A 23,428-nucleotide genomic window follows, 5' to 3' on the forward strand; every position below is an offset into this window, starting at 1 on the left:
GAACCTGCTCTCATTAGTGAAGAGCACAGGGCGCTAATGTCGAATCTGCCAATCTTGGTGTTTTCTGGCAAATGCCAATCGTCCTGCACGTTGTTGGGCTGTAAGCACAACACCCACTTGAGGATGTTGGGCCCTCATACCACCCTCAAGGAGTCTGTTTCTGACAGTTTGAGCAGACACATGTAATGACGCATGGCGGTCATTACATCTTCAATAAATGACCAAGTTTACATCGATATTTTGGACAGTTTTTTTATACTATCAATAGGAAGGATGTTTGGGGATGATGACATCATCTTTCAAGATGATAATGCGTCCTGCCATAGAGCAAAAACTGTGAAAACATTCCTTGAAAGAAGACACATAAGGTCAATTTCATGGCCTGTAAATAGTCCGGATCTCAATCTAATTGAAGATCTTTGGTGGAAGTTGAAGAAAATGGTCCACGACAAGGCTCCAACCTGCAAAGCTGATCTGGCAACAGCAATCAGAGAAAGTTGGAGTCAGATTGATGAAGAGTACTGTTTGTCACTCATTAAGTCCATGCCTCAGAGACTGCAAGCTGTTATTAAAGCCAGAGGTGGTGCAACAAAATTCTAGTGATGTATTGGAGTGTTCTTTTGTGTTTTTCATGATTCCATAATTTTTTCCACTGAATTGAGTGATGCCATAATTTTTTTCCCTCTGCTTGGTCTAAAAAAAAATTACCCTTACTGAGTACCACATTTTTAATCTTGATTTCTTTTAGTGTTTCTTAAAGCCCTAAAGTTGCCATTTGAAATGACTTTAGTTTTGTGCCATGTCTGTGATCTGCTTTTTTTCAACAACTAAATGAACATCCACCAAGCCCGGTGATTCCATAATTTTTGTCAGGGGTTGTACTGTATATACAGAAATCTAGAAACTGACATGTAGAAAAATGGCAACAGGTTCATAGACTCCAACCTTGATTCTGCAGCAGGACAATAACCCCAAATATACAGCCAATATCGTCCAAGGGAACCTGTTATGTCCCTTTTGTGTTTTAAACTGCCCCAGTGTGTTGTTAGTGATGCAATGTGCATCACTAACATTGTTTTCTCGAAGAAAAGCGTCCAGTATACTTTATATCATTAGTAGAGTGAATCACATACCTTTAGTTTGTCGTAGGGGTAGCGCTTTTTACCGGTTCAGTCACGGTCAGTCATAGTCCTGTTCAAAATTATTCACGCCCACAACACTGATTCTTTTCACATGTGTGCATGCTCCACGGCGGTGAGCAGGAAGACAGTGGCGCGCATAGCATGCATGCATGCTCACAAACTATCATGTGGCCACTGACTCACGGAGGTTCCCGAGCATGCGCAAATGTGAAAAGAAGCGGATGATGTACACCCAGATTCAGTGCGCATGCCCGGGGAGTTGATGGACAGTGTGCAAGCACAGGATTTCTATGACATCAGGCCAGTCACAGCAAGCAATTACAATGCGGTGGGCGTGAATAATTTTAAACAGGACAGTGACTGAACCGGTGAAAAGCACCACCCAAATGACTGAAATTAAAGGTATGTGATGAAATCTACTAATGCTTTAAAGTGCTTTTACACATATCTACTGGAAGCTTTTTTTTTTGAGAAAATGTTAGTAATGTACAAGGCATCACTAACAACACACTGGGGGGCAGTTTAAAACACAAACGGACAAGGCTGGTTCCCTTTAAGAACTATCTTGAGTGCAAAGAATAACAAGCAGTCATGGAAGTGATATGACCCCCACAGAGCCCTGATCTCAACATCATAGAGTCTGTGTGGGATTACAGGAAGAGCGAGAAGGTTTTTCATAAACGTACATCCACATTTTGTAGACTTGTGGTTAGTTCTACAAGAGGTTTGGAACAAACCTCCCTGCTGAGTTCCTTCAAGAACTGTACAAGTGTATAGAGGAGAACTGATGCTGGTGGTCATGCTAAATAAGGATTTGATTTAGATTTCTCTTTTCTTCATTGATAAAAATAAACTATTAACAGCATTTTCAAAAATAGAAGTGTTAACTTGAAGCATTTTATTTTTTCCCTACCGCTGCCTAAAACTTTGGAACAGTACTATATGCATGTGTGTATAAACATATAAATAAAATTCCCCACAATTCGCTGTTCACTAGACTTATTTCTATTTGTAAGAAAGCATAATTAAAGTAGTACTTCAGTGATCGTCTCCATCTTTTAACAAATAGTAACGTGTATGCAGAGTTTATTGCAATACTCCACCCGTCTTGTATTTGGCAGTTTCCAGCATCACATCACTGCATTTATAATCTGCTGAAGCAGTGGCTGTTGTGTGGAGCGCAGAGGTCACTTTCTCAACAAGACTAGATTCATATTAAACTCGTACTTTAAAAATTAATCAGATTTTACGTGCCAGCAAATACATGACGTGTGAACCTACTCTAATTTTTTTTTTTTTTTTTTTTTTTATGCTGAGGTTTTGCGACGTCATTCAAAATCTGCACAGCAACAAACTGCTGCTTTAGTTTATGATAATGCAATGTGGCAAATCTGATGTTTCAGCTTGAGAAACCAGACTCCATAGGTGATATATGGTACATCTGACAATATTCAGTACTAGGCCTTGTTAAGATGGCCATATTTACCAAGTTGGACTTAAAATCATGATGCTGGTACAGTAATATGTTAGTAATGAAGAGTCCAAGTGGAAAAGAGATTCTGAAGCAGACACAGAACAACTTTATAAGGGGCTGGATACCAGGTATTTCAGGATCAGTTATCCAGTGCCAGGCATTCAAAAAGTCTGCCAGTATGTGTTTGCGATGAATAAAAAAAATGCCATATGGATTGCATACAAATGAAAATCAGACGATTGGTGGGTTGCGGCGGCGGAGCTGGGCACACACAGTAGCCGCTGCTGCAGCTACCACTTGTGCCCGCTGCTAAAGGAAAATGAATATTCACTCTTCTCCACACCCATGGGAGTGGAGAGGGGTGAATATTAATTTCTTTAATAGCAAGTGCAGTGTCAGCAGCACCGCAGCTACTGCTGCAGCTCAGTGATCCTCTGTGCCCACTGCTAAAGAGAATACATATTCACCCTTCTCCACGCCCATGGGCGTGGAGAAGGGTTAATATGCATTCTCTTTAGTAGCGGGCACAAAAGATAGCTGAGCCGCAGCGGGAGATGCGGTGCTGCTGGCACTGTGCGCACGCCTTTAAAGAACAGGGATATTCACTCTTCTCCACGCACATAGTCCCGGCGTGGAGAGGAGTGAATATCCCCGCACCTCACCTCAGCGTCTGAGGGCACATGGCAGTGACATCATAGGCTGCTCAGATGCGGAGGTGAGCTGCTGCTGGCAGAACAGGATGCAGCGCAGGAGTAGAAGAAAGGAAGGCGAGTATGAGTGTTTATTTTTTTTTTAATGTGTGCAGTGATAGGTGGCCATGCAAACCAGGATTGGGGATGAGGGGTGTCTCCACACCAAAGAATCCTGACAGATTGCGGTGCGAGTAATGAGAATTCAGAAGGCTGCAGTCACAAAGACTGTGGACTTTCATCCCAAACCTGCTCAACCTCTTTAAGACTAGTGGAGACAGAAGATATCCTATTAAGAATTTTTCATGAACGTTTCAGAAAGTGTCACACAACATATCTGGTAATAAATGTTTCTTTTCTTCATAAAAAAAATAATTTACAACATTAATCTTAAGCTTGTTCTGAAGAGTTCAGAAATTTTAACATCAATCATTCGAAATACAATGTAGAACATACTAGAACCTACTAGAAAACCGCCATCCAAAACTCTAGGCATGTTCACTGTGATATTTCAGTGGAGTTGTAGTTACATAAAGGTTGTGTTGCCGGTTTTAATGACATTGCTGGACTACAACTCTGCGCAAGAGGTGTAATATTAGTGCAGAAAATTAAATTGAATCCAGTAAGGCTTTGCTTCCATTCCAATAGTATTTTTGGTGGCTCAGTGACTCACAAATATGAAAGCTTTAGGACTGGTGATCATAAGTCTAAAGTTTCTTCTTCTATGTTTTTTTTTGCTTCTTCAACATATTTCTCCTGAAAAGCCAGTGTTCTGGAGTGTGGGTTAAGGATTTAGTAGACACAAAAATTATTAAAGAGATTCTGTCAGTAGGATCAACCCTCTTAAGCCATTTATATGGGCATGTAGGTAACAGGAAGCTGAATAAAATGATACCTTGATATCTGCGATCTGATGTCTTATTCCAGAGAAATCCACGTTTTGCTTATATGTAAATGAGCTGTTCAGAGCTACGGTCTGTATGAGACTTTGCCTTCAGAGCTTATTATAAATGAAAGGGGGAGTTACCAATGCGAGTCATGTAACTAACACAGAACAGTAGAACTGAACTTTGTCTGACAGCAAATACCTTAGCAGCTGCAGCTCTTACAGCTCTGCTGTACTGCAACAGTGTTGCAACCCTGGCTGCCTGTGAGATAGAAGGAGAAGCACTTAGAGGAACCTGCAGAGGTGTCAGTTATAACCACACAAGCTCTGCACTGAGATCAGCCATTACACTGACAAAGAACCCCTTTACCACATTGGACGTATGAGTACGTCCAAGTTGGTATGCCTGCACTCCATTCGGGCTCCGGCGATGAGCCCACATGTTACCGGGCATGTGACAGCTGATCTCATCAGTTGGCATGTGCCCCTAACAGCTGCGGGTGGAATTGCGATCCACCCACGGCTGTTAACATGTTAAATGCCGCTGTCAATCTCGGATCGTGGCATTTAACATTGCCACGCCAGAAGCACGACACTAGTCCCGCCCTTCGACGCCCGTGTCATATTACCGCGGGTCACCGATGGGTTGCCATGACAACCCAGGAGGGTCTGCAGGAGACCCCTGAAGTTGTCATTGCCAGGATGCTATGAGCGCCACCCAGCGGTCAGCGCTCATAGCAAGTGAGCATTTTAGTTACACACAGCAGGGCTTAGTAAGCTAAGTCCACATTGTACACAGTCATTACAGTACAACTCAACAGGCTCTATATTATCACACTGAACAAATTAGAGGTTATTGAAACAGTGCCATAGAATATCTGGCATTTATGGACATAAACAAACCCACCACAATATATGCAATACTTAGGGATATCCAGAAATTATATCTGATCTCTCCAAGATTACTGTTCCCAAAGCCAAAAGGAAAGAAAAAAAATTGGGCAATATACTGTAACATAAAAGCAAGTATACTCTCCTTAACTTGTGGTAGATGATTTTATAATGCTTCAAATCAGTGCCTAACAAAAAAATATAATGAAAGAAAAAAGCCAAATCTGCTAATAATAGGCAGATTGTAAGAGTATTTAATAGAGGTGAGCAGATCACTCCACACAACCATGGTCCAGGTCAGTACTCTCTAGCTGTAGGCAGGAACTGCTTGAATTTCCCGATCTTCCAAGTTCAACAGCGCAGCATTGTAAATGCCAGCCCGGAGTGACGTCATCTGTGTGGTGTACAGGTGACGTCTGGTCAATCTGGCTAATCATAAGCCGAGCCTGGAATCCCAGAGGGTAAGTAAATTTGCACAGCTCCTATCCACAGCCAGAGAGCACTGACCTGGACCATGGTTATGCAAAGCGATCTGCTCATCTCTAGTATTTAGTCCTTCCCTTTTCTAAAATTATGCCCATGGCCATACTTACTTGTAAGAAAAGGATACGAAGTGAAATGGAAATCTGCTCCCATCGCTACAGACATAAGATTTCCAAGTGATTGATCTTTCCCAAAGCAAAAGCCACTGGCTTTGTCTACAGCAGCCAAGACGCACTGCATACTTTCTTCATCCTAAGAAAACACATAGCAAAAAAGTTGTTAACAATAAAATGATAGTCCCTGTAAGCTTGGCTATGTTCAGTGTTCAAATGTAGTAATTTCTGCAGCGATCCTGTATAAATTTGTACCAAATATATATATACATACACACACACACACACACACACACACACAGGGTGGTTCAAGAGTAGGTGGACAGAAAGTGTAATAAGGTTATGAAGGGGGAGATTTATCAAATATGGTGTAAAGTGATAAGGTGAAACTGGCTCAGTTGCCATTAGCAACCAATCAGATTCCACTTTTCATTCCTCACAGACTCTTTGGAAAATGAAAGGTGGTATCTGATTGGTTGCTAAGGGCAACTGAGCCAGTTTCACAGATCTAGCTTTCACAGATAGATCTCCCCCAAATCTGTTTTCTTTTCAGATAATTCAGATAACAAATAATGGCAAATCATTTAAATACAGATCAAAGAAAATGGATTTTAACAGAGTATTGAAAATCTCAAAATGCGGAAACCGTTAGAGCAAATTGGGTTGAAACATTTGGTACTCAAACCCCAAAGAGACAAACCATTTACGGCATTCGTGACAAATTCAATGCCACTGGCTCAATCCTTAATGCTCCAAAAACTGGTCGACCCAAAGCAGTCTGTACAGAAGATAATAAACAACTTGTTGCTGAAACATTTGTTCAGAGTCCAAAAAAGTCCACCACAAGAGCCTCTTTGGAATTGGGAATTTCATGAGCTTCTATCATGCGAATCCTGAAATCTATTGGGTGGAAAGCTTATCGTCCACGTCTAATTCACGGTTTATTGGAGGATGATCCAGATCGGCGGCTGCAATTTAGTGAGATTATGCTTAACGAAATTGAAGAAAATCCAGTAATTTTAGATAACATTATGTGGAGTGATGAAGCTTCTTTCAAATTATCCGGCCATATTAACAGACATAATTATATTTACTAGTATGAGAACATGCATTTAACATTTGAGCAATAACTAAATGAGCCTGGTGTCAATGTTTGGGGCGCTATTTCAAGTTTTGGTGTTTTAGGACCAATATTTTTTGATGGAACAGTCACAGGAGATAAGTATCTCGAAATTCTAATGAATCAAGTTGTTCCCCAGTTACAGCAACAGCCTAATTCAGATGACCTTTATTTCCAACAAGATGGGGCCCCTCCACATTATTCAAGAGTAGTCCGCGAGTATCTTGAGGAAACATTTCCTAATAAATGGATTGGCCGAAGAGGCCCATTTGATTGGCCAGCACATTCACCAGACTTGACCCCAATGGATTTTTTCTTTTGGGGAGTACACAAGGACAAAGTTTATAGTCGAAAACCAAAAAGTGTCATTGATTTGAAAAATTACATAAGAGATGCATTTCAAGAAATTAATACCCAAAGAGACTTGTGCAAAAAAGTTTGTCGAAGCGTAAGAGGCAGACTTCAAAGCTGTGCAAATTGTAATGGAAAACAGCAAGGGCTTTTGTAATATTGTTCAGAATAAAATTTAATTGTGAATGTTATGCTTGTGTTAGTAAATATAATTTTATATATAAATCAAAATAAATGTTATTTTCTGGCCACCTACTTTTGGACCACCCTGTGTGTATGTAATAAATATATATATATATATATATATATATATATATATATATATATATATATAATCACACATACACACTCTGTGGTGAAGGGTGTGGGGGGAGCTGCAGCGGCAGAGGAGCGGGGCACAGGAGGCAGTAGCCCGCTGCTGCATCCTACACTGTGCCCGCTGCTAAAGAAAATGAATATTCACTGCTCCCCACGCCTATGGGCATGGGGAGCAGTGAATATTCATTTTCCTTAATAGCGTGCACACTGTACTTGCTGCGCGGCTCCTGGTATGTATGACACCCTTCATCCCTCAACCTGCTTATGTATGGCCCCCCTCATCCCTTTTCCTGGTACGCTTGGCATCCCCTGATCCCCATCACGCTGCACATACAAAAAATAAAAAAAATAAACAATTATGCTCACCTCCTCTCTCCTCCAGCGCTGCGTCCTGCTCTGCTGCCGACAGGGATCTCACAGTGTGAGCCAAGTCGTGCACTTAGTGTGCACACTGTGAGATGTTGTGCCAGAATAGTCACTGCTCCCACGCCGGAACTGTGTGTGCGTGGGGAGCAGCGACCATTCACTCTCCTTAATAGCGCGCACACTGTAGCCGCAGGTAGATCATTTTAAGTGATAGCCAAGCCCCGGCTGTCACAGCCAGGCAAGGTGCCTGCACTGCCCCAGCTGTTTTACCCTCTAAATGCCGCAATCAATAGAGATTGCAGCATTTTGAAGGCTAGGAGAGGAAGCTCGCTCTCCCACATGACTGGCACTCCCACAACTTAAACAAATAATGACCTTGTCGTTGTCAGCTATGGTGGCCTGTTAGAATGCCTTTTAGAGCATGGTCTGTCAGTCTTAACACTGACCGGTATAATGCATTTCAGTTCTGGTGCATTGCAACACATTAGATCAGTGATCAGAGTAATAAAAGTTAAAGTCCCATAGAGGGAAAAAAAAGTAAAAAAAAGGCTTTAAACAATTGTAAAATATTAAGGAAAAAAAAAAATACCAATAAATATGTATATTTATGTGAAAACAAAAATGTACACATTTGGTATACAGGGTTGTGGAGTCTGAGTCCATTTTGGTGGAGTTGGTATAATATATATAATAAATTGGGTACAGTAGTTCAATGCAGTTTGTGGGGAATCTTTTTTCATAAGAATTTGGGAAAGTTATGAAATGTCCTATAAATGTCTGTCCTATTCCTGATCTAAGGGTCTAGACTTTTAGCGGAGATGAATCTGTTCTACAGTAAATTTATCACTTAAATATGAGCCATGTATGAGGGAGTCGTGGAGTCGGTGTCATGAGTAGGAGGTTTGGCTTGCTGACTCCACAGCCCTGTTGGTATCGCCACATCCAGAACGACCTGATCTACAAAACTGGCACTAGTTAACCCCTTTAGTGAACATTACAAAAACAGAAGCTTTTTCATCATACAGCCATACAAAAAGTGCACACCCCCAGCCGCTGCAGGCCCTCACCATGCACACCCGCATGGCCGCTGCAGGTCCTCATTATATCCTGTAACCAAGAGTCTACTACAAAATGATGTCACTGATTGCATGTTCTCTCATATAACCCTGTCTATCAGTGCACTCTGCACTGTTCTGTTCCCTTCGTTTTACTCCTACCAATCACTTTCGTGCAGAGCACTGACTAGACTTTTTTATCCACCAATGTTACGGTTTTGATGTTTTCATCTCGTTAATGGCTCTGCAATTCTGTGTAACGTATAGTGAGGGCTTATTTAGACTGCACCGCACATTCAGATTGGCAGAATAACCTGTGGTCATAAGGCCTTGATGACATCATGACAGGTCTTTCTGCACTTCTACCCATGGAGACTGCACAGATAATGCAGTGCAAGTATTATCAGTGCAGTCTGTACTTTGTGTCCGCGGGTGGCCCCTGACCCAGGAGTTTGGTGCAGGCAACCCTTCCCCTCTGACGCAAACTGAGGAGCTGACTGGAGATTTATCAGGAGCACAGGGGGAGGGGAGAAGCTGCTGCCCCCTAGACCTCAATGCTTTAAAGTGCACCTGTCAGCAGGATTGTGCTCAGTAAACTACAGATAGTGTCAGGTGGGCGACATTACACTATACATGTTTGGTATTTACAAACTCTTAATGACCTGGGGAATCATAATTAGTTTTGGCAATTAGTGAACATGGTAAAAAAAAAAAAAAAAAATTGTGGCATTGAATTTTTTTTTGCAATTTCACAGCAATTTTTTTTCACGTTTTCCAGTAAGCAATATGGTAAAATCAATGGTGTCTTTAAAAGTACAACTTGTCCCGCAAAAAACCAGGCCCTCACACGGCCATATTGATGGAAAAATAAAAGTTATGGCTGTGGGAAGAAGGGGAGCAAAGAAATGAAAATGTAAAAACCCAGGGTGGTAAAGGGGTTAAAGTGGACCTGTCAAATGTGGCCAGATTTCGCTTATATTTTATTCCCTCTGCTGAAATTAGTATTCAGGTTTGTTGGATTTTAAAAATAACACAACAACCACCATATGGTTCCACAGATATGGACCTCTTTAATTAATGCTAATTTTTATGGTCTTTACCAAGGCGGCAGGGCAGACAGGAGACTCTGGGACTTGTCTTTAAGCAGATCTGCATTATTACCCTTTAAGCCATGACGTCTTGGTAAGGACCATAAAAATTAGCAGTCATAAAAAGCCATATCTCGAACCATATGCAGATTTCAAAATGTAAAAAAAAAAAAAAAAAAAAAAAAAAAAGACTACTCAGGGAAACAGTGGGAATAAAATAAGAGCAAAAACTGGCCACTTTTGACCAGGTGACAGGTTCTCTAAGTTAAAATGGAGTTTCTTACAAATGGATTTACTCCAAGTTATTTACTACACAGAAATCGGTCCAATCTTGCTTCACCTTGACGCTAAGTGGCATGAATGACACCAGCCCATAATCCTGAATGACCTCGGCCAGCTTCTCATGGAGTCTTCGGTGGCGTCGGAAAAATGGATCAGAGGTCAAATGTTCCACTAAGTAAGAAAGATCCATAACTTCAGTGTAGTAGTCAATGTTAAAAGCTGCAATGGAAGGAGACAGCCATTACTCAGATACCCAATAAACCATGAGTGTCCAACTTTTAGTTTAGAATGAGTCACAATACCAAGTAGAGTTGAGTAATACAAATATTAAGGGGTAGAATATTGTTAGGATATCCAACTTTACGATTGGTGGTTGTCCGGCCTCTGCTACGCCCATCAAACGTGAGAATGAAGAGTGTGGTGCAAGTGTAGCACTAGGTCACTTTTCTTTTTTTTTTTAACGGAAAAGTAATATTAACCCCTTTACCCCCCGAGGGTGGTTTGCACGTTAATGACCGGGCCAATTTTTACAATTCTGACCACTGTCACTTTATGAGGTAATTACTCTGGAACGCTTCAATGGATCCCCCTGATTCTGAGACTGTTTTTTTCATGACATTGTACTTCATGACTGTGATAACATTTCTTGGATATCACTTGCGTTTATTTGTGAAAAAAAAACGAAATTTGGCGAAAATTTTGAAAACTTTGAATTTTTATGCCCTTAAATCAGAGAGATATGTCACATAAAATAGTTAATAAATAACATTTCCCACATGTCTACTTTACATTAGCAGAATTTTGGAACCAAATTTTTTTTTTTTATTAGGGAGCTATAAGGGTTAAAAGTTGACCAGCGATTTCTCATTTTTCCAACAAAATTTACAAAGCCAATTTTATGACAGAAAATACCCAAAAGTGACACCATTCTAAAAACTGCACCCCTCAAGGTGCTCAAAACCACATTCAAGAACTTTATTAACCCTTCAGGTGCTTCACAGGAATTTTTGGAATGTGGAAGAAAAAAAATGAACATTTAACTTTTTTCACAAAAATGTTACTTTAGACCCAATTTTTTTTATTTTTGCAGGGGTAACAGGAAAAAATGGACCCCAAAATCTGTTGTGCAATTTCCCCTGAGCACGCAGATACCTCATAAGTGGGGAAAAAAACACTGTTTGGGCGCACGGCAGGGTTCGGAAGGGAAGGAGCAACATTTGACTTTTTGATTGTAAAATTTGCTTGAATAATTAGCAGACATCATGTTGCGTTTGGAGAGCCCATGATGTGCCTAAACAGTGGAAACCCCCAACAAGTGACACCATTTTGGAAACTAGACCCCTCAGGGAACTTATCTAGATGTGTGGTGAGCACCTTGAACCCCCAGGTACTTCACAGAAGTTTAAAACATTGAGCCGTAAAAATAAAATTTTCACATTTTTGCAACAAAAATGTTTTTCAGCCTCCAATACTGCATTTTCATGAGGGTAACAGGAAAAATTGCACTATGCAGTTTGTTGTGCAATTTCTCCTGAGTAAGCCGATACCCCATGTGGGGGAAAACCACTGTTTGGGTGCATGGCAGGGCTCAGAAGAGAAGGAGCACCATTTGACTTTTTGAATGTAAAATTTGCTTGAATAATTAGCGGATATGCCCCTGATGTGCCTTAACAGTGGAAAACCCCCACAAGTGACACCATTTTGGAAACTAGACCCCTCAGGGAACTTGTCTAGATGTGTGGTGAGCACCCTGAACACCCAAGTGCTTTACATGAGTTTATAACATCGAGCCGTGAAAATAAAAAAATCTAACTTTTTCCACAAAAATGATGTTTTAGCCCCAATTTTTTTTATTTTCACAAGGGTAAGAGGAGAAAATGGACCCCAAAAACTGTTGTGCAATTTCTCCGGAGTACGCCAATACCCCATATATGTGTAAAATTCAGTGTTTGGGCGCACGGCAGAGTTCAGAAGGGAAGGAGCACTGTGTGACTTTTTGAACGCAAAATTGGCTGGAATTGAGAGCGGACGCCATGTCGCGTTTGGAGAGCCCCTGATGTGCCTAAATAGTGGAAACCCCCCACATGTGACCCCATTTTGGAAACTACACCCCTCAAGGATTTTATCAAGGGGAATAGTGAACATTTTGAATTCAGAAGTACGACACAGAATTTGATAACATTAGGTCATCATATTGAATAAGTTGTCATTAGTCTTGAGCGCAAGTGCTCGCTACTTGAGTTTGCATCAGGTATTTGGGTATGCACCATGTATCGCGGGTGCTCAAGTGACATGCTTGAGTTTGCACTCGCATGTTTCACGGTTATTAGACACCCCAAAAAAAAAAAAAACATGCGGGGATCACTCGTGCATGGCAGGCAATCCCCGTGAGGTTTTTTTGGCCACAAAGTATATGGGGCGGAGACTTGAGCATGTCACTCGAGCAATCACGATGCTCAGTGCATACCAGAACACCCGATGCAAACTCAAGTAGCGAGCACTTGCGCTCAACACTAGTCACCATATTGTCATCTTTTTTTTCTTCACTTTTAAAAAAAAAAAAAATCCAAATCCTAACCCCAACGCTAACCCTAGCCCAACCCTTACCCTAGAGTTTATTTTTTACGCTGTTCCTCGTGCGGTATAAGTGATTAGACGACTTTATTCTTTGGGTTGGTGCGATTACAGCAATACCAGAATCATATCGGGTTTTAATTATTGACAGCTGTCACACACAAAAAAAATATATTTTTCTATAAAATAACTTTTATTGTGTAAAAGCGCCAAAACATAGAAAAACGATATAAATGTGGTACCGCTTTAAACGTACTGACCCGAAGAATAAAGCTACCTTATCAATTTTACCAGACGCGGAACAGCATAAAAAAAACCCATAAAAACAATTCCGGAATTGGTGGTTTTTGTTTATTCTGCCTCCCAAAAATCAGAATAGAAAGCGATCAAAAAAGGTCAAGTGCTTGAAATGTTACCAATAAAAACGTCAACACATCCCACAAAAATCAAGCAGTCACATGACTGTCGGCCAAAATATGGAAAAATTATAGCTCTCAAAATATGGCGATGCAAAAACTAGATTTTACAAAAAAAATGCGTCTTTTTGCATCGCTTTATTCTGAGAGCGATAACTTTTTTATTTTTTGGCTGATGGAGCTGTATGGTGGCTTGTTTTTTGCAGGACAAGATGACGTTTTCAGCGGTACCATGTTTACTTATAGTCTTTTTGATCATGTGTCATTCCATTTTTTGTTTGGCGGTATGATGATAAAGCATTGTTTTTTGCTTCGTTTTTTTTTTTTTTTTTTACCGTGTTCACTAAAAGGGTTAACTAGTGGGACAGTTTTATAGGTCAGGTCGTTCCGGACGCGGTGATACCAAATATGTGTACTTTTATTGTTTTTTTTTTTTTTTCATATTTATTGATACATGGTACATTATATTTTTATTTTTGGTGGATTTTTTTTTATTTTTTTAATATTTTTACACTTTTTTTTTTTTCATTTAACACTATTTGGACTTTTATTCTGTGTCCCACTATGGGACTTTCACTTTTTTTATTCTGATCGCCTGTATAGCATAGGGATGGAGCACTGTCAGCGCTGCAGATGCAGAAGATACTTTGGTCATGCACTGTGCATGAACAAAATATCTTCCTGCTGTCTGGTGACCCGGATGTTGTCATGATGATTTTTTTCATGTCACAATCTGTATTTAAAATGAAAAGCTAGAAATCTTACAATTTTCACATTAGCAACTGAGATTATTTTAGACTCGTGTCCAGCCTAAGAGCAGAAAAATACCAGAACCTATGCACCATTCATAGCCCTTGCAGCATACCAGTATATCTGTGGGATTCTATTTCACACCTCCTCCAAGTTTTAACCGGGTGCTACTGTTAAGAAAGTCTATGGTAAAGTTCTTGCAAGAGAAAAAAAAAAAAAAGAGTAGCACTCACAAGTAAATGTAAAAAAAACAATCCTTTATTCTTGATTCGTAGTAAAAACAGACGGGCAGAGGAGCACGTGGTGCACTGTTAGGACAAACAGTGCACCACATGCTCCCCTGCCCGTCTGTTTTTACCATAGATCAAGAATAAAGGATTGTTTTTTACATTTACTGGTGAGTGCTACTCTTTTTTTTTTTCTCTTGCAAGGACTTTATTTTAGACTCATAGTCCCAGTTTCAGGGAATCCATTTGTGCATTAGCAGCAATACACTGACTCTAAACCTATACTTTGTATTAAAGAATCTAATGAACGTGTGCTAGAGCAATTGTGAAGGAAGAGCTGTGAAATCATCAATTGTGTTATCAGCTGTGTATGGAGGGGTAAGAATGAATAATGAATGAATGCCTTGGATAATAATGAAACAGATGAATACTCTTCCGGACAGGAAGTATGAGCATGATTCATCATTTACGGCTTTATTTTAATTTTTCTGATTTAAACAAATAGTTTAACCGATTCCCGACCGCCCACTGTAGATAAACGTCGGCGCTTGCTGGGCTCTGTGCAGCGCCGACGTTTAAAAACGGTGGGTGGCCTCGCAGCACTCCGGACCCCCAGGGTCCTGCAAGCGCTGCGATTCCGGTGCAGAGCGTTAGCCCTGACAGGGGACATCATCGGGACCTGATTGGATCAGGTCCCAGTGATGTTAACCCTTTGCTATTTTCTATATGCCGTGATCTATAGTGATCGCGGCATATAGAAGATAGACAGAGGAGAGGGGGTCGTCTTACTTACCTCTCCGACGACCCCTGATACCTTCCAGGACCTGGGGTTGCTATGGCAGCTGGAGGTCACATGACCGCCTCCAGATCTGCCATATATGGTGTCCTGCCTGGCTCAGCCTGCAGCTGAAGCCAGGCAGGAGACTCTGACTGTGAAACATTCAGCGAAGATCTCATGTAATGTAATACATGTCTATTACATTACATGAGATCAGTGATCAGAAAAATAAAAATGAATGCCCCATACAGGGACTAAGTAAAAATGTAAAAAAAAGTAAAAAAAAATGTTTTTAAACTGTTAAAAAAAAAAAAAAATAAATAAAAAAAAAAAAATCACAAAATAAATAAAATATTAAACCAATAAATCCGTATATTTTTACAAAACCAAAAAAAAGTACACATATTTGGTATCGCCGCGTCCGAAACAACCCGAGCTATAAAACTGTCACACTAATTAACTCCTTCTGTGCACACTGAAATAAAAATAAATAAAAAACGGAGCAAAAAATATGCTTTTTCATCATATCGCCAAACAAAAAGTGGAAAAAAATGCGATCAAAAAGCAAAATAGAAATAAAAATGGTACCGCTGAAAACGTCATCTTGTTCCGCAAAAAAAAAGCCGCCATACAGCTCCATCAGCCGAAAAATAAAGTTATAGCGCTCAGAATAAAGCAATGCAAAAAAAATATTTTTTTCTATAAAATTGTTTTATTGTATAAAAGCGCCAAAACATAAAAAAAAATACACTAAGTGTAGTATCGCTGTAAACGTACTGACCCGAAGAATAACGCTGCCTGATCACTTTTACCACACGCAGAACGGCATAAAAAAAAAAACTCAAAAAACAATTCCTGAATTGTTGGTTTTTGTTAATTTTAACTCCCAAAAAACTGAATAGAAAGCGATCAAAAAATGGCACGTACCCAAAAATGGTACCAATAAAAATGTCAACTCGTCCCGCAAAAAACAAGCCATCACATGACTCTGTCGGCCGAAATATGGAAAAATTATAGCTCTAAAATATGGTGATGCAAAAACTAGATTCTGCAAAAAAAAGCGTCTCTTTAGTGTGTGACAGCTGTCAGTCATAAAAACCCGATATAAATCTGGTATCTCTGTAATCGCACCGACCCAAAGAAAAAAGTAATCTCATCACTTATACCGCACGAGGAACGGCGTAAAAAATGAAACCAATTCTTCACCTGCTACTGATTTGTTTATTAGGTCTCCCAAAGATCGCAGTAAGGCTCTGCCCACATTTATCCTGCGCTCTGCGCTGAGCGCTTACACCAGAGTTTCCGTGTAAATCTCTGAAATACGTGATTCAGCCGGAACCCATGACGGAAGATTCCCTGTAATGAGGCAGATATAGGCCACTGTGGACGCCGTCTAGCCTGGGATCCCACGGTGTCATTTGTTTTAGGCGTGCATAAAAGTGCGGTTGGCCACAGTTTTGTGCACTTCTGAAAAAAAGGACACCGCTAAACAGAGGCCAGACGGAGTCCAGAGTAACTCTGCTGCCTCATTACAGTGAATGGATCCCGCAGGGGTTTCATCTGAATTATATCGCTTGGAAATTTAGATGGAAACCCCGATGTAAGTGCTCAGCCTAGAGCGCCGGATAAATGTTACGTAAAATGTTCCCAATAAAAGCTTCAACTCAGTCCTCAAAAAAAGCTAGTCCCCACTCAGGTAAGTCATCTGTTAAAAATATTCAAAGTTACTGGTAGCAGAAAGGCTCTGGAAAAGCGAAATGGCCCTTGCCCCCCAAAAGAAATTCAGAAAATTTTGTGCTCCCAAATCCAAATGCCTATTCTACAATAATTTGTTCTCCAATTGTCCAATAGCACTCCGTCCCCCCCAGATCTCGCCGTATGGCTGAGCGGTACGATACAGCCACATTTGGGGTATTGCCACTTTTAGAAGAAATTGTGTGACACATTTTGGCACCATTTTTACCCATTGCCCTGTGTGAAAATGTAAAATCTGATTGTAAAACATTTTTTTGTGGTAAAAATATAATTATGCTTTTTTCACTGCCCAATGGTATAAATTTAAAAATTAAAAAATACTCACTACTTCCCTAGATGAATTCCTTGAGAGGTGTAGTTTACAAAATGGGGTCACTTGTGGGGGTTTCTGCTGTTTCAGCATGTCAGCGACTCTTCAAATGTGACATGGTGTCTGCCACCTATCCCAGCCAACATAGCGCTCCTTTCTCTTCCGAACCCTGCAGTGCGCCCAAACAGTGGTTTTCCCTCACATATGGGGTATCGGCGTACTCAGGAGAAATTGCACAACAAATTTCATGGTGCAATTTCTCCTGTTACCCTTATGATAATACAAAATTAGGGAATGAAAAACGTTTTTTTGGGAAAAATGTGAAAATTTTATTTTTACAGCTCAATATTATAAACTTCTGTGAAGCACCTTGGGGTTCAATGTGCTCACCACACATCTAGATAAGTTCCCTAAGGGGTCTAGTTTCCAAAATGGTGTCACTTGTGGGGGGTTTCCACTGTTTAGGGACATCAGGGGCTCCCCAAATGCAACATGGCGTCCGCTAATTATTCAAACAAATTTTACATTCAAAAAGTCAAATGGCGCTCCTTCCCTTCCAAACCCTGCCGTGCGCCCAAACAGTGGTTTGCCTCCACATATGGGGTATCAGCACGCTCAAGAGAAATTGCACAAAAAAATTTGGGGTCCATTTTTTCCTGTTACCCCTGCAAAAATAAAAAAAATTGGGTCTAAAGTAACATTTTTGTGAAAAAAGTTAGTTAATTTTTTTCTTCCACATTCCAAAAATTCCTGTGAAGCACCTGAAGGGTCAATAAAGTTCTTGAATGTGGTTTTGAGCACCTTGAGGGGTGCAGTTTTTAGAATGGTGTCACTTTTGAGTATTTTCAGTCATAAAGACCCCTCAAAGTGACTTCAAATATGATGTGGTCCCTAAAAAATGTTTTTGTAAATTTTGTTGGAAAAATGAGAAATCGCTGGTCAACTTTTAACCCTTATAGCTCCCTAACAAAAAAAAAATTTTGGTTCCAAAATTGTGCTGATGTAAAGTAGACATGTGGGAAATGTTATTTATTAACTCTTTTGTGTGACATATCTCTGATTTAAGGGCATGAAAATTCAAAGTTTGAAAATTGCAAAATTTTCTAAATTTTCGCCAAATTTCCGATTTTTTCACAAATAAACGCAAGTTATATCGAAGAAATTTTACCACTATCATGAAGTACAATATGTCACGAAAAAACAATCTCAGAATCAGGGGAATACGTTGAAGCGTTCCAGAGTAATTACCTCATAAAGTGACAGTGGTCAGAATTGAAAAAATTGGCCCAGTCACGAAGGCAAAAACAGGCTCTGGTGCGAAGTGGTTAAAGGGGTTGTCCAGCCTTATGATACAAGTTTTGTGAATACTCACATTGCACACGCTTTAAGAATTCTCTGGTACTGGCAGGCGTGTGACCGTAAGTATGTGATTTGTATACATGCGGACACGTGCTGACGAAATGTGCGCGGCTTCACTCAATACAAGTGAACTGAACGCGGCCGAACACGTCTAGTGGGATTGTGTCTGGAAATATACAAATCACATACTTGTGGTCATGCGCCTGCTGCCAGTACCGGAAAATCCTCACAGCGCGCAATGTGAGGATTCACAAGTCTGCAGTCACATGGAGTGACTGCAGACTTGTAGCCTAAAGTCCAACAACCCCTTTAAATAAATGAAGGAAAAATTTAGTAGCAGACTTTTGCGCCACATCAATGTTGTATAGTCTTCATTCTCAGGAATGGTGAGGGTTCCAGACAACTTCCACAATTTTTAAAAAGGATGTTCATCGTCACTAAAGTGGTCCAAAATGTGTGTAAAGTACATAAAATGGACTAATCAGGTACTCACCCCTCCCTGGGTCTAGTGCCAACTCCCCGCCACTGCTGTCCAGGTGTTGTGACGTCACGTCAGCAGCGTCTCACTTCTCTAGCCAGACTGAGCTCAGTGAATGGCTAGAGCGGTGATGTGTGCTGTTACTCTTCTTGGTCCCAACACCGGGCCTGCAGCAGCTGTGGATAGCTACTTATCACCTGGATCAACGCAGCATCTCCATCAGTCTCATGACTTAAACTATGTCCCAGATCCTATTGGTGCTTTTCAGTCTCCACCTTAGGCATGGATAATGAACTCCAGCCCTATCTGGCTGTTCCACTATTTATCTAGAGATTTAGGCTACATTTTCACCTTTTTGTATCTCTTACCTATAAGCTACAAAGGGGGCTTTATAATATAGTGAAATGATCATTTTACCCTACTTTCTAAATCGTGCATCATATCATGTATTAGACTGATCAGCTTGGGTATATTATTTCTTATACCAAACATACCAGGAGGTCCTTGCAATATGCATGACATATGTGGTTGTGTCGGGGTGCAGGTTTCTTTTGCGTATGTCTTTATACTACCATCATGTTTCTAGATACTATTGAGAGAGATATATTACTCTACATTAGTTTTGATGGTTCTAAACATTTGTTAATCACAGTATAACATAGGTAAACTGGTCATTATATGTGCATGCACACGTGTCTGTATTTTTTGGGGCTTATATCTGGCATATCATTGTTCATTAGGCTTCTAGAAATAATATATACATATCTATATATTTTCTTACTGTATAGTCACACACCCATCATGTCTACAGTTTTGCACTATCATTTACTGTTCTAGAAATTGGTATTTATATCACATTATATATCTATGTACCATACTTACCTGTGCATATTGTAGAGCTTACATTTGGAATATTATCGCCTAAGGGGGGTGCTAAATGATAATTATCAGGTTTTATATGTTGTACATGTTTCTCAAACTTTTGTACATGTTGTTGATATTTAGGCGTGTTTAACGATATGTGGTGTCTTTGCCTTGTTTCTAGATAAACTGTCATGTGACTTGTGCAGCCCATCAGTGGGCGCTGATCAGCTGCAGCCTTTACAATGTTGTCTGAGCTGAAGGTTTCACAATGGGACAATTTCCCGTTACAGCTCACCTGTCAGCAGGATTGTGCTTAGTAAACTACATACACTGTCAGGTTGGCAACATTACACGGAGTAAAATGATACTTTGGATGATGAAACCCATCTAGTGGTTCTTTTATAATCTTGATTTTCATTTCTGCCATAATGATATGCATGTGCTCTGATTATGTATTCATGTATTCCTATCTGTGCCTTGTGACAGGTCACTGTGCTTTCAGTGACCTGCCTACTATTTTACATACTGAATTTGTAATTTCTGTCACATTGAAATTTACATTCCCCAAAATGTCCGCCAGCACATGTGCAGTAGCATCTCTCGTTTGCCAAGAGATGCTAATGCGTAAGCGGCATTTTGCTAGAGGAAAAAGAAATTTGCCTGCAGCAATATGGCTCCCGCCGCCCACCATTTTGCTTTTAGAAAAATAATTTGGGTGCAGAAATATGGCGCCACGCATGAGCAGTAGCATCTCTCGGCAACCGAGAAATGCTACTGCGTGGGCGGCGGGGGCCATATTGCTGCAGGCAAATTTCTTTTTCCTCTAGCAAAATGGCGTCCGCGTGTGCTTTAAAGCGCACCTGTCAGTAGGATTGTGCTCAGTAAACTACATACACTGTCAGATGGGGGGACGTTACACTGATTAATATGATACCGTGGTTGATGAAATCCATCCAGTGGTTCTTGTGTAATCTTTACTTTCAGTTTGGAGATAATGATATGCTTGTGCTCTGGGGCGGCTCTATCTGGTGCTCTGCTTACGTATTCCTATGTCTGCCTTCTGACAGGTCACTGTACCTTCATTGACCTGCCTCCTATTTTACCTAGCCCACAATAGTAGATGCATTATGTAAAATAGGAGGCAGGTCAGTGAAAGATCAGTGAGCTGTCATAAGAGCATATAGATGAATATGTAAGCAGAGCACCAGATAGAGCCCACCCCACAGGCTGCCCAGAATCACGAACATATCATTGTCTCCAAACTGAAAGTAAAGAATACACAAGAACCACGGGACGGATTTCATCAACCCAGGTATCATTTTAATCAGTGTAATGTCGCCCACCTGACAGTGTATGTAGTTTACTGAGCACAATACTGCTGACAGGTGCGCTTTAAGTTAAGGGAAAACCCATTAAAGTAACAGGACTATCAATTATGTTGTTGTGTATTACAGCATAATGTAACAAAAATGCTATAAACTAGCCGTAAAAATAACTCCATGCTCACCTAGTCTACCATACTGCTCAATGAGGTCCACCTTGGAGAGGATGTTGATGTGGGGTAGCTCTATGTGAAGCATAGTGCTCAGTGATGTACACAGAACGGAGATGAACTTAGCTGGGTCTGCGCAATAATGGGAATCCACAAGGTGCACAGCGCACAACTAAAGAGAGACAATAGAAATATATGTCTAAAAGGATATCTGAAACCCAAAAATCATGTCAACCTACAAAACACTTCTGAAAATATGGGGTGCCAGTAATAGTCTCAGTCCGGCTGCCGGGCTTTACAGTAAAGGATAAGAAACAAAAAGGGTTGGGAGAAAGTCTGCGGTCACTTGATCTGACTGCACAATCATTACAGCGTGTGGTGTACATGTTCCCACGATTCCCTGGTACTGCCGTGGGCACACGTGACCACATACTTGTGGTAACCCGCCGACTAGTAGGGTCCAGTTTCTCAATTCACTTCTTTGGAGACAAGCTGAGCGCATCTAGTTGCAAGAATGCAAAATGCATACATGGCGCACATAAAGGAGCGCCCACTCCCCCAGCTAATACCGGGAAAGCAGCACAATTTAGCCTTCTACAACAACCTCGGTAAAGGCTATTAGCATCGAATAAGTCATGTGGACGGTCTATAAGCACACAGACATGGAGACCAGACGTAACCCCTTCTATACCATTAGCTGGTGACATCACTGGGGGAACCACCTCCATGTATCATGGTGACAGATGTGATAGCCCACCAATGTAACTGCTGTGCCCCTCTGTGCTGCCCTCTGCTCACCCTCAGCCCCCAGCTCTGCAGCTGCCTCAGGATGGTGGGCAGAGCAGGGTGGTGGGTGTAGAGCTCCACCTGTCCAGGGCAGTCAAACAGCAGGTAGGTCCCCCGGAGACTGAGCAGCCGGTCTCGTAACCAGTCCAGGTTCCCCTGTAAATACTCCATGCAGTATAGCAGGGCGCCGTTCGGCCCCAGGCGCAGCTCCGCCATCACCTCTGGTAGAGCCAGAAGCTCCTGCAGAGTGACCGCTGCCCCTGGCTCGTCCTCCCCGGCAGGGTCCAGATTAATAATGGAAGCCCGGCGCCCCATGCTGGTGAGAAGGGCATGCATGGCACGGACATAGGTTGTCTTCCCGGACCCGGGGGGTCCAATCACCGCCTGCCCAAAGCCTACAAGCGGCAGAGCTTTGCCGTCGCTCGCTGTCTCCATGTTCTCAGCTTGTCGGAGCTACTTCCGCCAGCACTCGGCGCCCATGGATGACGTCACACTGAGCAGGCGGCTAATGACGCAAGGCCGTGATTCAGCGGGAGAATTACGTGCACCAAGGTTTAGCTGATGCTATATGTCCCCGCCATGAGAGAGTACCTGTGTCATGTAGTTCTACCTGCACAGGAGCGGCGTACATCCTGCAGCAGGCTCCCAGAAGGTCTCTCCACAACTAGGTCCCTTAATACAAGCCATGTCCCTTTTACCGGTCCCTAGAGCACGTTCCCACCTCCCGCAGCTGTACATCCCGCTGGAGTATGTAATCGTACTGCTAAAGCTGGGTGTACAGGAGCGCAATATACTGTCCATATAGGGACCACAAGGACCGGCCGGTCCCCTAATCCGGACTGTAAGGTCAGGTGAGGAGACCTGTGACCAGTCCGGGCAATGTACATGATATATGGACCACAAGGCCAGTCTGCTAACCCGGACTGCTTCATATATGACTACAAGTTCAGGTGAGGAGACCTGTGACCAGTCCGGGCAATGTACATCATATATGGACCACAAGGCCAGTCTCCTAACCCGGACTGCTTCATATATGACTGCAAGTTCAGGTGAGGAGACCTGTGACCAGTCCGGGCAATGTACATCATATATGGACCACAAGGCCAGTCTGCTAACCCGGACTGCTTCATATATGACTACAAGTTCAGGTGAGGAGACCTGTGACCAGTCCGGGCAATGTACATCATATATGGACCACAAGGCCAGTCTCCTAACCCGGACTGCTTCATATATGACTGCAAGTTCAGGTGAGGAGACCTGTGACCAGTCCGGGCAATGTACGTCATATATGGACCATAAGGCCAGTCTGCTAACCCGGACTGCTTCATATATGACTACAAGTTCAGGTGAGGAGACCTGTGACCAGTCCAGGCAATGTACA

General features: G+C 41.6%; 1 protein-coding gene across 1 annotated transcript; it reads right to left on the reverse strand.

Moving 5' to 3' along the window:
- Positions 1–3,396: 3,396 nt before the first annotated feature.
- On the reverse strand, positions 3,397–22,539 carry GPN2 (GPN-loop GTPase 2). Its single transcript, XM_073670616.1, has 5 exons — positions 22,060–22,539; positions 21,277–21,433; positions 10,317–10,477; positions 5,693–5,817; positions 3,397–4,077 (listed from the first exon to the last, which is right to left on the reverse strand). The coding sequence occupies exons 1-5, from the start codon at positions 22,480–22,482 to the stop codon at positions 4,005–4,007; spliced, it is 939 nt and encodes a 312-aa protein (XP_073526717.1). The 5' UTR covers positions 22,483–22,539; the 3' UTR covers positions 3,397–4,004.
- Between the last annotated feature and the right edge of the window lie 889 nt (positions 22,540–23,428).

The sequence above is a fragment of the Phyllobates terribilis genome, unplaced genomic scaffold, assembly GCF_046119375.1.
Source record: "Phyllobates terribilis strain yellow unplaced genomic scaffold, ASM4611937v1 Scaffold_2__4_contigs__length_985480577, whole genome shotgun sequence".
Classification (NCBI taxonomy): domain Eukaryota; kingdom Metazoa; phylum Chordata; class Amphibia; order Anura; family Dendrobatidae; genus Phyllobates; species Phyllobates terribilis.

What these genes read in the sequence shown, in the direction of transcription:
- GPN2 (XM_073670616.1), bottom strand. Translation starts at nt 22,482, where the DNA reads ATGGAGACAGCGAGCGACGGCAAAGCTCTGCCGCTTGTAGGCTTTGGG. An exon ending in TGCAGAGCTGGGGGCTGAGG is followed by an intron (nt 21,434 to 22,059) that starts GTGAGCAGAGGG and finishes GTCTCTCTTTAG; the next exon opens with TTGTGCGCTGTGCACCTTGT. An exon ending in GCAGATTTCCATTTCACTTC is followed by an intron (nt 4,078 to 5,692) that starts GTATCCTTTTCT and finishes CCCACACTCCAG; the next exon opens with AACACTGGCTTTTCAGGAGA.